We start from the raw sequence: 14,820 nt of genomic DNA, 5'->3' as shown, positions 1-14,820 counted from the left end.
GGCTTCGAAGGCAGGGAAAAGACTGTCCACCTTCTGAAAAAGGCAAGCTCAGAATGCCCAGGGAAACCCAGTGTTTACCATTCCAAAAGTAGTCCAGTAGCTTCCTCTGCATCTTAACCAGAAACTCCTCTGGAGTGCTTATGCAAGAGAGCCTGAATACTAACTTCGGAATTATAAACTGTTTAATAAGGAGTGTTTTTCCCCTCAGAGACAGGACTTTTAGTAGTCCACTCCAGTCTCTCAACTTTGCTTCGATCTTGTCCCCTAAAGTGTTCCAGTTAATGAGTGGTGAGAACCCATGGGAAGTGGATAAGTGCACCCCCAAATATTTGAGCTCATTGCGACTCCAGGTCAATTTCTGAAAAAGTGTTGTTAACTCCTTTACCTGCATTTGTCCAATTAGAAGCCCCGAGCTTTTCCTCCAATTGATTGTAGCAGACGATGCTGCTGAATAGACCTGCTGACAATCATAAACTATTTGCATATCCCTTGCATTACTGGCAAACACGAGAACATCATCTGCATATGCAGAAAGTTTGAGGTTGACCGTGTTGTGTGGCACCACAATGCCAGTTAGCCTTCTTCTCATCAAACAAAGGAAGGGTTCGATACATAGGGAATATAATTGGCCAGACAGGGGACATCCTTGTCTTATTCCTCTCTCAAATGGAAAGGGCGCGAGCAAGAAACCGTTGACTTTGACTAGGCATTCTGCCGACATGTACAACGTCTGAATCATGCCTACAAATCTCCTCCCCAACCCAAATGTTAGCAAGGTTTCAAACAGATACTCATGGTTCATCTGGTCAAAGGCTTTCTCCTGATCCAAGGAAAGAAATCCGACTTGAGTCCGAGTCATGTCCGCATACTGTATCAGGTCTCTGACAAGGGATATGTTGTCATGTATTGTCCTGCCTGGAATGGCATAAGATTGGTCCGGGCTGACTAATTTTGTCAGGACTGGTCCGAGACGGAGTGACAACATTTTAGCCATGACCTTATAATCCACACACAGCAGAGACACAGGGCAGTAATTCTTCAAGTCTCTCAAGTCACCCTCCTTGGGAATCAAGACCAGCATCGCTCGACGCCAAGAAAGGGGCATTATACCTGTATCACATGCTTCCTGAGCTACGCTTAGGTAATCAGGTCCAACCAAGTCCCATACTTTTGTATAGAATTCACATGATAAGCCATCCATGCCAGGGGCTTTATCTCTTGATAGGCTGTGCAGGGCGGTTTTCAATTCTTCCAGAGATAATGGAGTCTCCAGCTGCTCCCGGTCTTCTACAGAGGCTTCAGGAAGACTACTCCACAAAGTGCCACCTGCACCTGCATCTGTGCTCTTACCCGAATACAGCTGAGCGTAAAAGGCTCTAATTCGTTTTTGAACACCCTCAGAGCCATTGAGCAAGAGACCATCTTTTGCGAGAACACTCGCTATAGCCCTGAATTTACCATTGCGTTTTTCCACCCCTTTGAGATAATTCAGGACATATTCATCCTCAGAAATAAACTGCAAACGAGAGCGCACATATGCCCCTCGTGCCTTCACACGACTACATGCTTTAAGGGTGCTCTTTTTTTCTTGGTATGCCTGCAGTTCAGTAGAGGTAAGTGTGGCCAGGTGCTTCTCAAGGTGCAGCAGTTCCTCTTCCAGTCTTTTGATCCCTAACCCAAGTGTTTTGCTCGATCCATACGAGTATTCCTGACACAGCAATTTCAATCGTACCTTGCCTACATCCCACCAGAATCCAAGTGAGCAAAAATCTCCTTTTTTATTCCTCCAGGCTTGCCAAAAATTCAAAAAGATTGACAAAAAGGCTTCATCCTGACTTAAAGCATTGTTCAGGTGCCACAAGCCAGGGCCTCGCCTTGTTTCCGCCAGGGAAAACTTAATCCAGGCCAAGTTGTGATCTGTGAAATGGGCAACTTTTATGCCGGAGTCACTGACACTCTTACACCAACGGTGAGACACGTAAATTCTATCGAGCCGGGATTGTGATATATGACCACCTCTGATACTCGTATACGTGAATGTTCTGTCTGTGGGGTGTTGTATGTGCCAAGTATCCCTCAAGTTTAACAGTGTTATGGTTTGTTGTAATATTCTTACAGAGGGATTATGTGGCTCCTGACCTATTCGATCAAGGGAGGGGTTTAGAGTGCAATTAAAGTCTCCTCCAAGAATTACACACTCTTCACCAGGCAAGGTGAGCATGAATCTCTGCAACCGGTTGAAGAAAATCCCCCTTGCAACTCCTACACAAGGTGCATAAATGTTGACGAAATTGACAACAAATTCTTCAAACTTTGCTTTTATATGTAGCAGCCGCCCCACACTGGCTTCCTTTACGACAAGTATTTCAGGTTTCCTCTTTGGTGAAAAGAGGGTAGCCACTCCACAAGATGTGTCCGTTAGGTGACTGAAAAAGGCCAAGCCTTCCCATTGGTTTTCCCATCGGGATGCAGCCTCTGGGGTCGTGTGGGTTTCCTGCAAAAAGGTTACTTCAAGTTTTTCCTTCACACAGAATGACAATACCTGGTGCACACGGAATGCATCCTTACAGCCATTGACATTCAATGATCCTATTCGTAAGTTTGATGTCATTATTGTATTGAGAGTTTTGTTTCTGTGAAATTCATCCTCCTAAACGAATTTATATTCAGGCCCGTAACTCAACAACTTTGCTAGAAACTTCCTGACTCGGGCTTGTTCGGCCGAGCCTGAAGTCCTTGTTTTATGTCCCTCTCTCCTTAGTGCATACAAGGAATGCACTAGCAAGTCATAATCTTTCCACCGTTTCAGCGCATTTTCCACTTTCTTCCTGCTATGCAAGCTTTGTTCCAGGAACTCGAGTATCTCCTGGCTGGGAATGCAGGAATGGCGTCCTGCCGGTAGGTCTGTCTCTAAACCAGTCAGTGACCCTTGATAGTCTTCCCCATCACCAATACTTTCCTCATCATCGCTGTCTGGAGGTTCAAGATCCTTCTCCTTTGGTGTACTTGTACAATGTGTCAAGTCTTCTGCCATGTCGTCTCTCAAGGCTGACTTGGCATAATCTTCTGGCGCAGAGGAACGCTCCTTTCGCTCTGATGCGGCAGATGTTGCTACACCTGTGGGAATGGATGCCTCCTCCTCAGTTGGTATAGGAGATCCAACCTTTTGGGGTCGTAAAATAGAGATGTGCTCAACTATTCCCCTTTCTGCGCCAACAGTGAGTGAAGTGACATCACCTGAGATGTCGGTCAGTGCCAGCAACTTTATTGATGCTTGTGTGTCTGGTTCCCTCTCTCTGTCTGTCCCACCGATGAATGCTACTTCAGAATCCTTTGAAACTTCGGTGTTAATCCTTCGGTTCAGAACTGCTCTTGTAGATGTTTCAATCCCTGGTTTATTTTGAAGCTTCGTTGCAGTTGTTATTATTGGATGCATTTTCTCAGGAGCCAACATCACAGTATCGTTTGGCCCTGTCAAGTCAGATACCTCTAGGTTGTTTGTCTTTACCGTGCTGGGTTTACTACCTGACGGTCTCCCTTCCTGTTCATTCTTCAAACTGTCTTTGGGTGGATCTGAGAGAGAAGACTCTCCATATCCTGTCGTTTAATGAATAGATTCCTCTTCTTCTTCTTCTTCCATTTCTTCAGATTGGGTTACCACTCTTTTCTCCTTCAGAATACTAGGCTTTACAAATCCCTTTGACACATTACTTCCCGTGTCATCCTCAATTGTACCAGGGTGTTCCGTGGTCCCATCCTCTGCGGGTTCTGATTTCCTCTTCTGTGCTCTCTTTGCCTTCCCTGCTCCCACTGCCTGCCATTGATTTATGGCAGCAGAAGAGTTGGGATGAGAAGCTGGTATAGAACTTTCTTGAGGGTCCACTGCCCTCGAGCACAAAGGAGCAACCGCCTCTCTTAGGTTACCTACAGTGACGCTGGGATCCTCTGGAGGCTGATCTGGACGTTGAGGAGCTGCAACCTCTTTAATGATGGTAGGGCAGTCTGCTCTCCTGTGATCCTTCGCTTTGCATACAAAACAACGGGGTTCGTTTGTCATATAAAACACCCTGTAATTCTTTCCGTCAAAAGGAATAACAAACGACCCCTCACATTCAGCCTCCTTTCCCAATTCAATGGATACTTGTCTTTTAAAAGACCAGACATGTTGTAGGGAGGGCTCATGACAGCCCAAAGACACAGGCTTGATGGGTGATCTCAACACTCCCAGTCGTTCCAGGAAAGGCACCACGACATTGTCAGGCACGTAAGGAGGTATATTAGATATAATTATCCTTGTACCAAGACTTGAGAGCGGCTCGACTTGTACAAAGAGTCCTCCCACACTAATCCCTTTCTCAATGGCTTTGTTTGCTGCAGCCTCTGAGTTAAGAAAGAACACAGCTTGTCCATACATTTTCGAGGCTGCAACTATCGTTGCTGGATCAACCACACTAGCGAGTGCGTTCACATAGGCCTCTATTTGGGTGATTTGTCCCAACTCGCATTTCACCCCGTGCTTCCTTGTTAACGCCTTAAACGGGTGGGCAGGGCGGTTCCCACCTGCACCAGAGGTAGTAGCGGCCATCCTTGCCCACGTACCATCCAGAGGCATGATTGCTATTAACGGTATATTTCCCGTCAAATGAAAATGGAAAAAAAATATCAATGAGCTCGTTCGCGAGCTTCTGCTTATTTTAGCACGTCCGTACCGGTATGCTAAAGATTAACTCAAAAGGATAATCAAACACGCGTTGAGCAAATAACTTATCGGCTTAATCGCCAAAACTATGCAAATTTAGCACAGAAAGTCAAGGGTCATTAAGCAAAAACAAGGAGGTAAAACAGTTTGTGATACGCCACAAATCGGGCGCGGCAAATCTAGTCCCACACGGGTGCGGCCGCACGCCTCGGCTAGGCCCGAACACAAAGGGCTAATAACTCAAACGGGACGTCAAAGTAAAGTAACAAAATGAACCAACTCGGTTCAAATAACCCAAATAAACCAAAAATACAAACGAAAACGGAAGAGGGTGAGATGGAAATGTCGAAAATAGCACGGCTCGAGGAGCAGCAAAATGGCGTGGCGTAGTAGTAGTAGTAGTAGTAGTAGTAGTAGTAGTAGTAGTAGTAGTAGTAGTAGTAGTAGTAGTAGTAGTAGTAGTAGTAGTAGTAGTAGTAGTAGTAGTAGTAGTAAATAGTATGTTCAGTGATGACCTTTTGATTGTGTCATGATCAGATGATATAAAGTCATTCTTCCTCATCGTGGCATAAGCGAAGAGGAGTTGGGCAAATAAAGTGTTAATTCAAGAATTGCTTCATGCACAATTTTCCTAAAAACATTTCTTACTTTCAACACTTTCGAGTACTAAACTTGATTACTTAAAATGTAAGGAGAGTGAGGAAGTGTGCAGGGTTATTAATTCACAACAGTTCATCGATTTTCTCCCATTGGACATTAGTTCCACCTTCAGAAATAAGCACAGATAACGAAACATTTGATAACGAAAACATTGGTAGATTTCAGCATAATATCGTCATTCCATGATTTAAGGTTCTTCAGGCCTGATTTGTTTCGATTTTAGCTTGCCTGTCCTATTCCTGACCCTGGCACGACCTGTGATTTTTCATTTACCCACAGTTGACTTAATAAGGCTCAATGTAAAGGAAATGTCAAGAAGATCAATAATGTTGGTTTTGTCAAAATCCATAAACTAAGGAAATTTGTCTTTTAATTAAACTATCTGAACGAAATATCATCATCATCATCATCATCATCATCATCACCATCACCATCACCATCATAGTTATCTTCATCATTGTAGCATTGACCCCTGCTCTGCGGGGAAAAATGGCCTCTAAAGGTGGTTCATTGTAGCATATTCTTGACATTGTAACTTGTGCTGTGCCTTTGTGTGCTGATCTATGGCTGACGACGCTACTGAAAACGCAGTTCAACAAGAAGAAAAAGATCAAATGTCATGGCCCACATCGTGGTTTTAGTAATTTTGGTGTACGGAGATAAAGGCTGTCATTCGGCCAACTTTGATCCAATTACAAAACAAAATATTCTGCATATGTGTATGCTCATGTATTGTCTTTGTGCCAAGTTTGAAGAAAATTGGTCCATGCATGTTCGAGAAATGGATGGGGACACGTTTAAGTAACAAAATGGCTGCCAGTCGGCCATCTTGGATCTGATCTCGAAAAAAAATGACGTGCATCTGTAACCGATCATTCATTATCTATGTGCCAAATTAAACAAGATCTGTAAATGCATATCCAAGAAATTGTTGATGACGTGTTCAATATTGGGGGATTTTTTTACAACTAAAATAGGCTGCCAGTCAGCCATCTTTGATCGCATCGCGAAACAAAATGATGTGCATATGATTACCATAATGCATTGTATTTGTGCCAAATATGAACAATATCGGTCCATACATCTCTGAGATATGGTTGCGGACGCAGGGACGTACGGAAGGGCGGACGAGACCAAATCCATAATCCCCCATTTCGTACCAAGTCCGACGGGGGCTAATAAAACTAGATCATGTAGATGCATCATATTGCTCTGCATCAATCTTTGCAGATGCCAAGTTCAATAAAAACACAGGTCAGGTATGGGAGGGATCATGCGCCGGAGCAGCGCGTCATGTCCACTGTGTCTGTGGGCACTGAAACCATGAACGAGCCAACCTAAGTCCACAACATTTTGCAAAGTCAAGGAACTTGATACTATTCCGGTTCCTAGTTCCAGACGCATGGAAACCAACACATCTCATAACCATCCCTATCAGTGCCAGACAATGCATTGAAATTCCCCAAGACTAGAAGAGTATCTCGCCTGGGACACCGACATCCGGAGAGTGACGAAACCTTAGTCTCATAATACGCTCATTGATCGGTGTTACTTCGATTACCATCGGAGTCAGCTTGTTGGACCCAGCTATAGTAACTCCCTGGGTTAGTAACCACCCGTGACCAGACAAATAGTAGGTGTAGCCAACTACCATGATCTCACCACTATCCAGTCTCCGAACCTCAGAAAGTGCTACAATACTGATGTTCAGATGCTGGAGCTCTGATGACAGCAGAGACAGGTGATCATCCTCTCTTAGAGTGAGGACAGTCCAGGCACCCACCCCAAGGGACTGGTTAACTCAAGGAGACTGCCATTTGGTGGACGACTCATCAGAACCACCCTGACCCCTGACATATATCCAGGAAACCTGGTGTGGAAGTCAGTTTAGTCACCGACAACCCGACAATGAAACAGGTTAGTACAGGTTTACATGGTACCAGTGAAAAATCACTATTCTGATCTGGCCTGACATGACAATGAAAACACAGCCACGGGTAAACTTTCATATCTACTACAAGCAATGATGCCCTGATTCAGGTGAGTTTTACCTTAACCAATCTTAGTACCTGATTGTGTTTGTTCTCCATGAGAGATTTTTCATACAGCTTCGCATTGTGTAGAACAATGCCACAGAACGCCAAGTACGCAGAGAAGTCCTGCAGGTGACACGGTAGGTGAGGGGCTTGTTTCACTAAGGAGCCGAGAAGAAAGGTGCACACAGAGAGATTAAGGTGTGGAATAGACTGGGCCAGGCTAAACTGCACAGTACGTGCGAGTGAGTATTTCTCAGAATACGTCAAACTTCACGCAATATCACATTGAGGAATTGGAAATGACGTGTGTGTGTGTTACCGTCTCATCTTTGGCTGTGAATTGCCCACCATTGTCACCTTTCTTGTTGATTGCTTGTGCCACGCCGACGATCTGCAGGCAAAACAATTATTGAAAACGAAGTAGATACAATCGGTAGAGTACATGCGCAGTTGGAAATGCATTTTCCACACAACTCTTTGCAGAAGGGAACATGCTTCCAGACAATATTCCACATTCAAATTTCACGCCAAGTCTGTCTCAGATTTTTGTCGAGACAAATGCAAAAGGTAATTAAAATCCCTGCCTCGGTAATTTTTTTCGTGCAAAAAAGCAGCAATATTATTATCCCAGTATCTACATCGACGTCCCCAGAATTTGATAAATGATCATCCGATAATAGTGTCAACTTCATTTTCCGAATTGGTGAACATATCACATCAGCCATTGTGTGCGAGTGATCTTGAAACAGAAAACCAAATACTGCATTGGAGTCATCAGAGGAAGCAAAAAATAATAATTAAAAAGTAAAGAGCAAAGATGGAGTCATCAGGAGGAACCTGGATAGGATTCGAGTTTCAGCTGCTACTCCTCTACCCTCAAACCCATCCACGGGCAGCCAAGAGAGCCTTCCAGAAAGAAAAAAAATTCTGCAAGAATTCACTTCTCCGAAGACAAATAGATAAAGAAAGAGAGAAATAAAGAAGAAGCAAGAATTAGAATGAATAAAGAGAAATATGAAAAAGTAGAAAGAAATGTGAAAGGAACAAAGACCCCTAACTCCTAGCCTGAGGTCCTTCCCTTAACTCCAAGCCCTATCACCGAGCCTTAGCTCCTTCCCTTAACTCAACTCCTATCCCTAACTCCTACCCCTAACTCCTAGCCCTATATCCTAGCCCTATATCCTAGCCCTAACTCCTAGCCCTATCTCCGAGCCCTATCTCATAGCCCGATCTCCTAGCCCGATCTCCTAGCCCTATCTCCTAGCCCTATCTCCTAGCCCTATCTCCTAGCCCTATCTCCTAGCCCTATCTCCTAGCCCTATCTCCTAGCCCTATCTCCTAGCCCTATCTCCTCGCCCTATCTCCTAGCCCTATCTCCTCGCCCTATCTCCTAGCCCTATCTCCTAGCCCTATCTCCTAGCCCTATCTCCTCGCCCTATCTCCTAGCCCTATCTCCTCGCCCTATCTCCTAGCCCTATCTCGTAGCCCTATCTCCTAGCCCTATCTCCTAGCCCTATCTCCTAGCCCTATCTCCGAGCCCTATCTCCGAGCCCTATCTCCTAGCCCTATCTCCTAGCCCTAACTCCTAGCCCTAACTCCTAGCCCTAACTCCTAGCCCTAACTCCTCGCCCTATCTCCTAGCCCTAACTCCTATCCCTAACTCCGAGCCCTATCTCCTAGCCCTATCTCCTAGCCCGAACTCCTAGCCCTAACTCCTAGCCCTAACTCCTAGCCCTAACTCCTAGCCCTATCTCCTAGCCCTATCTCCTAGCCCTATATCCTAGCCCTATCTCCGAGCCCTATCTCCTAGCCCTATCTCCGAGCCCTATCTCCTAGCCCTATATCATAGCCCTATCTCCGAGCCCTATATCATAGCCCTATCTCCGAGCCCTATATCATAGCCCTATCTCATAGCCCTATATAATAGCCCTATCTCCTAGCCCTATATCATAGCCTTATCTCAGAGCCCTATATCCTAGCCCTATCTCCTCGCCCTATCTCCTAGCCCTATCTCCTAGCCCTATCTCCTAGCCCTATCTCCTAGCCCTATCTCCTAGCACTAACTCCTAGCCCTAACTCCTAGCCCTATCTCCGAGCCCTATCTCCGAGCCCTATCTCCTAACCCTATCTCCTAGCCCTAACTCCTAGCCCTAACTCCTAGCCCTATCTCCTAGCCCTATCTCCGAGCCCTATCTCCTAGCCCGATCTCCTAGCCCTAACTCCTAGCCCTAACTCCTAGCCCTAACTCCTAGCCCTAACTCCTAGCCCTAACTCCTAGCCCTAACTCCGAGCCCTATCTCCGAGCCCTCTCTAAGAAGCCCTATCTCATAGCCCTATCTCCTAGCCCTATCTCCTAGCCCTATCTCCTAGCCCTATCTCCTAGCCCTATCTCCTAGCCCTATCTCCTAGCCCTATCTCCTCGCCCTATCTCCTAGCCCTATATCCTAGCCCTATATCCTAGCCCTATCTCCTAGCCCTATCTCCTAGCCCTATCTCCAAGCCCTATCTCCTAGCCCTATCTCCTAGCCCTATCTCCTAGCCCTATCTCCTAGCCCTATCTCCTAGCCCTATCTCCTAGCCCTATATCCTAGCCTTATATCCCAGCCCTATCTCATAGCCCTATATCCTAGCCCTATATCCTAGCCCTAACTCCTAGCCATAACTCCTAGCCCTAACTCCTAGCCCTAACTCCTAGCCCTATCTCCTAGCCCTATCTCCGAGCCCTATATCCTAGCCCTATCTCCGAGCCCTATATCCTAGCCCTAAATCCTAGCCCTATCTCCCAGCCCTATCTCCTAGCCCTATATCCTAGCCCTATCTCCTAACCCTATCTACTAGCCCTATATCCTAGCCCTATCTCCTAGCCCTATCTCCTAGCCCTATCTCCTAGCCCTATCTCCTCGCCCAATATCCGAGCCCGATCTCCTAGCCCTATCTCGTAGCCCTGTCTCCTAGACCTAACTCCTAGCCCTATCTCCTAGCCCTAACTCCTAGCCCTAACTCCTAGCCCTAACTCCTAGCCCTATCTCCTAGCCCGATCTCCTAGCCCTATCTCCTAGCCCTATATCCTAGCCCTATCTCCTAACCCTATCTCCTAGCCCTATCTCCTAGCCCTATCTCCTAGCCCTATCTCCTAGCCCGATATCCTAGCCCTATCTCCAAGCCCGATATCCTAGCCATATATCCGAGCCCTATCTCCTAGCCCTATCTCCTAGCCCTATCTCCTAGCCCTATCTCCTAGCCCGATATCCGAGCCCGATATCCTAGCCCTATCTCCTAGCCCTATCTCCTAGCCCTATCTCCTAGCCCTATCTCCTAGCCCTAGATCCTAGCCCGATATCCTAGCCCTATATCCTAGCCCTACATCCCAGCCCTATATCCTAGCCCTATATCCTAGCCCTATATCCTAGCCCTATCTCCTAGCCCTAACTCCGAGCCCGAACTCCTAGCCCTAACTCCTAGCCCTATCTCCTAGCCCTATATCCTAGCCCTATCTCCTAGCCCTATATCCTAGCCCTATCTCCTAGCCCTATCTCCTAGCCCTAACTCCTAGCCCGATATCCTAGCCCTAACTCCTAGCCCTAACTCCTAGCCCTATCTCCTAGCCCTATATCCGAGCCCTATCTCCCAGCCCCAACTCCTAGCCTAGGCATATTGGCGACACAGTCGCATTGCTCTAGTTTGACCTTGGCACAATAATCAACTAGAAAGTATCTTAAAACGCAAAGCCCGTCAGTGTCTGATTTGCACTCGAACCAAGCTTGAAAAAAACAACAGCTAAAAAGGTAAACTTCATTGATTAGTGCTCTCCATATTCTCTTAATAAGGGTTTATTAAAAAATTTATGACAAAACATCAAATGGCAAAAGTTATAACCTGGATGGACACACGGACATACGGACACACGGACACACACACGGACACACACACACACACACACACACACACACACACACACCAAAATCCCATCTGCGTGGTGGACGGGTTAACTACATCAGTGATGAAATCAATCAATTTATGAATGGGTATACTATACATGTAAGATCTGAAACAGTATTCAGCGAATTTGTCTGGGAGGATGCATTCAAACATTATGTTTAGGAAACTGAAACCATAGTAGCCCATTTACATTGCTGGAATTGATTGCTTTGAAGCTTTGAAGGAAGAGTACCATGTAAAAACAAAAACCTTAATCAGTAGGCCGGAGCAAATCAATGTGCAAGGAGAGAGAAGATCAAAAGAATTCTGGTCATCGAAAATTACAGCACTGCAAATCCACCCCTCGACGACAAAGGATTACTAAGTAACATCTACTGTCTGAATCACAAAAACAAGGACTGAAACAACAACCCCCTTTCACAAACCTGTCCTGCAACCACCCTCAAAAAAAAGCCATAGCAACTCATTGTGCAGCCACCATGCGTGCAGTCCACTGAATTGTTAATGATAATGTCACAGCCAGAGCGTAAGACCTGCCCTGCTCATGGATTTTTTTAAGAGCGATACCATGAGCGTAGCAATGAGGGTGAGGGGAGAGGCACCTCAGGTACGCCTTGGATGGGGATTGGGGGTGCTGAATTAAGGGTCATAAACGAAGAATTCGATTTTAGTGCTGGCCCCTTGGCCCAAAGCCAATTAAAACAGCCACAGACAAAATAGCTGGTCAAGTTGGTTGTCCAGAGAAAATATAAGTGTAAAAAAAACTACCAATACCTTGCAAATCCAGCTATTTATTCATAGTGTTTGTTGGTAACGTTGTGCCGGCACGATACACAGGTAACAGATGCAACCCATAAGTCTACTTCTGCTATTGTAAATTAATTCTGCTTAATAAAGTAAATTTAATTTAGTGTAGACCACTGGTGACCCTCTGGAGTGTGGCTCGTATCGAGCGGTAAAATTATTGGAGCATGAAATGAAGGTATTGGAAAGGGTGTTGGAGAGGAGGATAAGGAAGAAGGTGAAGATTGACGAAATGCAGTTTGGATTTATGCCAGGAAGAGGAACGACAGACGTGCTTTTTATTGTGAGGCAGCTGCAGGAGCAGTACATGGAGAAGAGGAAGAAGTTGTTTCTTGGGTTTGTTGATCTGGAGAAAGCATTCGATAGGGTTCCATGCAAAGTAGAGACATGGGCATTGAGGAAGTTAGGAGTAGAGGAATGGTTGATCAGAGTGGTGATGGCAATGTACGAGAGAGCGTGCACAGCTGTAAGGACGAAGGACGGGAACAGTGGTAAGTTTGAGGTGAAGGTGGGAGTGCATCAGGGGTCGGTACTAAGTCCACTACTATTTGTAGGTGTGATGGAGGTGCTGGCTCAGAACGTAAAGGAGGGTTTACCGTGGGAGTTGTTGTCTGCAGATGATCTGGTGTTGATTGCGGAAAGTATGGATGGACTGAAGGAGAAGATGAACAAGTGGAAGGAATGCATGGAGACAAAAGGTCTGAAGGTGAATATCGGAAAAATGAAGGTGATGGCAAGTGGTAAAGCATGTGGTGAGGTGGAAAGAACTGGGAAGTGGCCGTGTGCTGTGTGCAGGAAGGGTGTCATAGTGAATTCCATTCAATGTACAATGTGCGCTGAGTGGGTTCATCAAAAATGTAGTGGTTTGAGAGGGTCATTAACCAGTGTGGCAGCTACATTCATATGTAAGGTGTGCACAGAGGGAGCTGCAGATGGAGGAAATGTTGAGTTGGATCTTGGAGACGGCCTTAAGGTGGAAGGTGTGAAAACATTTTGTTACTGTTGGAGAATTTGTAGCTGAGAGACTCAAGACTCCAATGACCGGACACAGGTTTACAAAAGGTCTGGTTTATTAACTGGTTATTCACTTCATTCCATTTACCAAATAATACCGCCTAATTCAATGGACCAGGTTAATTCTTTTCGCATGGTCCTTCTCGTTCGGCTGATGTTCCTCCGCCACTCCCGTTGGTCAGAGCTCCTCGTAGCAAGTCCTTTCGACTCCACGTTTGCTCTCGTTTATATGGACAAACTGGACTTAATCCCCTTTTCGCTGACCGTTAATCCTTTCTCCGCTAATGCCCCGAGGTCATGCGTGCACCGAGTCCTGGCATCAGCTCGCTCCCCTCCTGCTGTGAGTTCCGTTTACCAAACGATAGGGGGGTGCTTCAGCCAGGGACTGTGACCAGGTGGACAAGAGATTATCATGTTCGGGCACATTCCTAACACTCATTTACGAACTCGTCTTTCACATAGTTTGCAGGTAAAATGTATCTGCTTTGTTACCAGGTTAATTAATAAGTTACCAGTGCCAATTAATAAGTTACACTGAGTTACACTTCCACAATTCCCTCATCTTTTTGTTTTTTGTTTATATTAACCATTAATCTAAACATCAATATAAGTAAACAATCAATCACTACAAGTAAACATCATTACAAGTATAAGTAAATAATCAATCACTTTGGTAATCAAATTCCCTTGGGCATACACCGTCATCCTGCAAGAATCACAAAACATTTCGTTGGTCATTGACTCCTTCCATATCGTTCAATCTATTGCATTTGCATCACAAATATATTTTCAAAACAACACTTCACCATCACCAAGATACAACAATTTCACTTCATTTTCAAGTTTTATAAAGCATCTGCACCATCTGGCAAAAAACGTTTGCCTCCACACAAATGTTGACTTTGTTTGAAAGGAAGGGCTGATCACTTGTGTTTGAATCCTGGTATGAAACATTTTCTCCTAATGTCTTCATAGCTCCTGCACTACTTCGTGTAGGATTTCGCTGTTGTGGTAACATTTCGGAGTCATAGACTGACCCTGCTCTCCTTGTAGCATTCTTGCCACTTTTTGCTGTACACCATAGTAATTCCTGAACAAGGCCTTCACCCAGTTGTAGTCGACTTGCCTCCTCCCTCATTGTGAGTGGGCAGCAAGTATTGGTGTGACGTTGATTGGCCAGCAAGATGTGGAACAGGGATGCCGGATGCATCCACAATGATGTTGGGACCATGGTGTTCAGGTCATTCATGGTCCTTACCAGGAGCAACCAGCAGAATCGTGCACAGCTGTTGTGACAAGGGCACAGCCGTTTTTTGCAGCTCCATGCTGGTTCCCCGGACGTTGGTGAAGTAATAACATATGTCCCCGCATTTCACAGAGGTTGCAGGTAAAATGTCGTTGTCCTGCAACTTCTGATGTGGTGAATGTTCGAAGCCTTCGAACAAGAGTAAGTGATCGCCTTTCTTTCATATGTTGCAGTGTGATCCAGGCAAATGGTCACATAAATTTCCTTGGTGAAGGTAAGCATTCATCTCCAAGTTACACGGGAGAATGTCTTCATCATTCTTTGAGAAAGAGGGTGTATGCCACGATTAACTTCATTTTTTAGCCACAAATTTTCTTTCTCGAACTTCTTCCCAATTCCGTTAGCAATCCCTCCAAAATGTG

General features: G+C 45.4%; 1 protein-coding gene across 4 annotated transcripts in view; it reads right to left on the bottom strand.

Annotated features, from left to right (window-relative positions):
• The window catches only part of PDE5A (phosphodiesterase 5A), a 209,258-nt gene that overhangs the window by 146,698 nt on the left and 47,740 nt on the right, over positions 1–14,820 (bottom strand). For all 4 annotated transcript variants that reach the window (XM_078783484.1, XM_068102486.2, XM_068102484.2 and 1 more), the window contains exons 4-5: positions 7,715–7,786; positions 7,429–7,518 (exon numbers count right to left, since the gene is read on the bottom strand). In XM_078783484.1, coding sequence (XP_078639610.1) covers positions 7,429–7,518; positions 7,715–7,786 — 162 coding nt within the window. The remainder of the gene's footprint in view (positions 1–7,428; positions 7,519–7,714; positions 7,787–14,820) is intronic.

This window comes from Myxine glutinosa, chromosome 8 (genome assembly GCF_964187855.1).
Source record: "Myxine glutinosa chromosome 8, kmMyxGlut1.1, whole genome shotgun sequence".
In the NCBI taxonomy this organism is placed as follows: domain Eukaryota; kingdom Metazoa; phylum Chordata; class Myxini; order Myxiniformes; family Myxinidae; genus Myxine; species Myxine glutinosa.
Note: the sequence above shows the minus strand (reverse complement) of the source record. Positions and strands in the feature narration are given on the sequence as shown.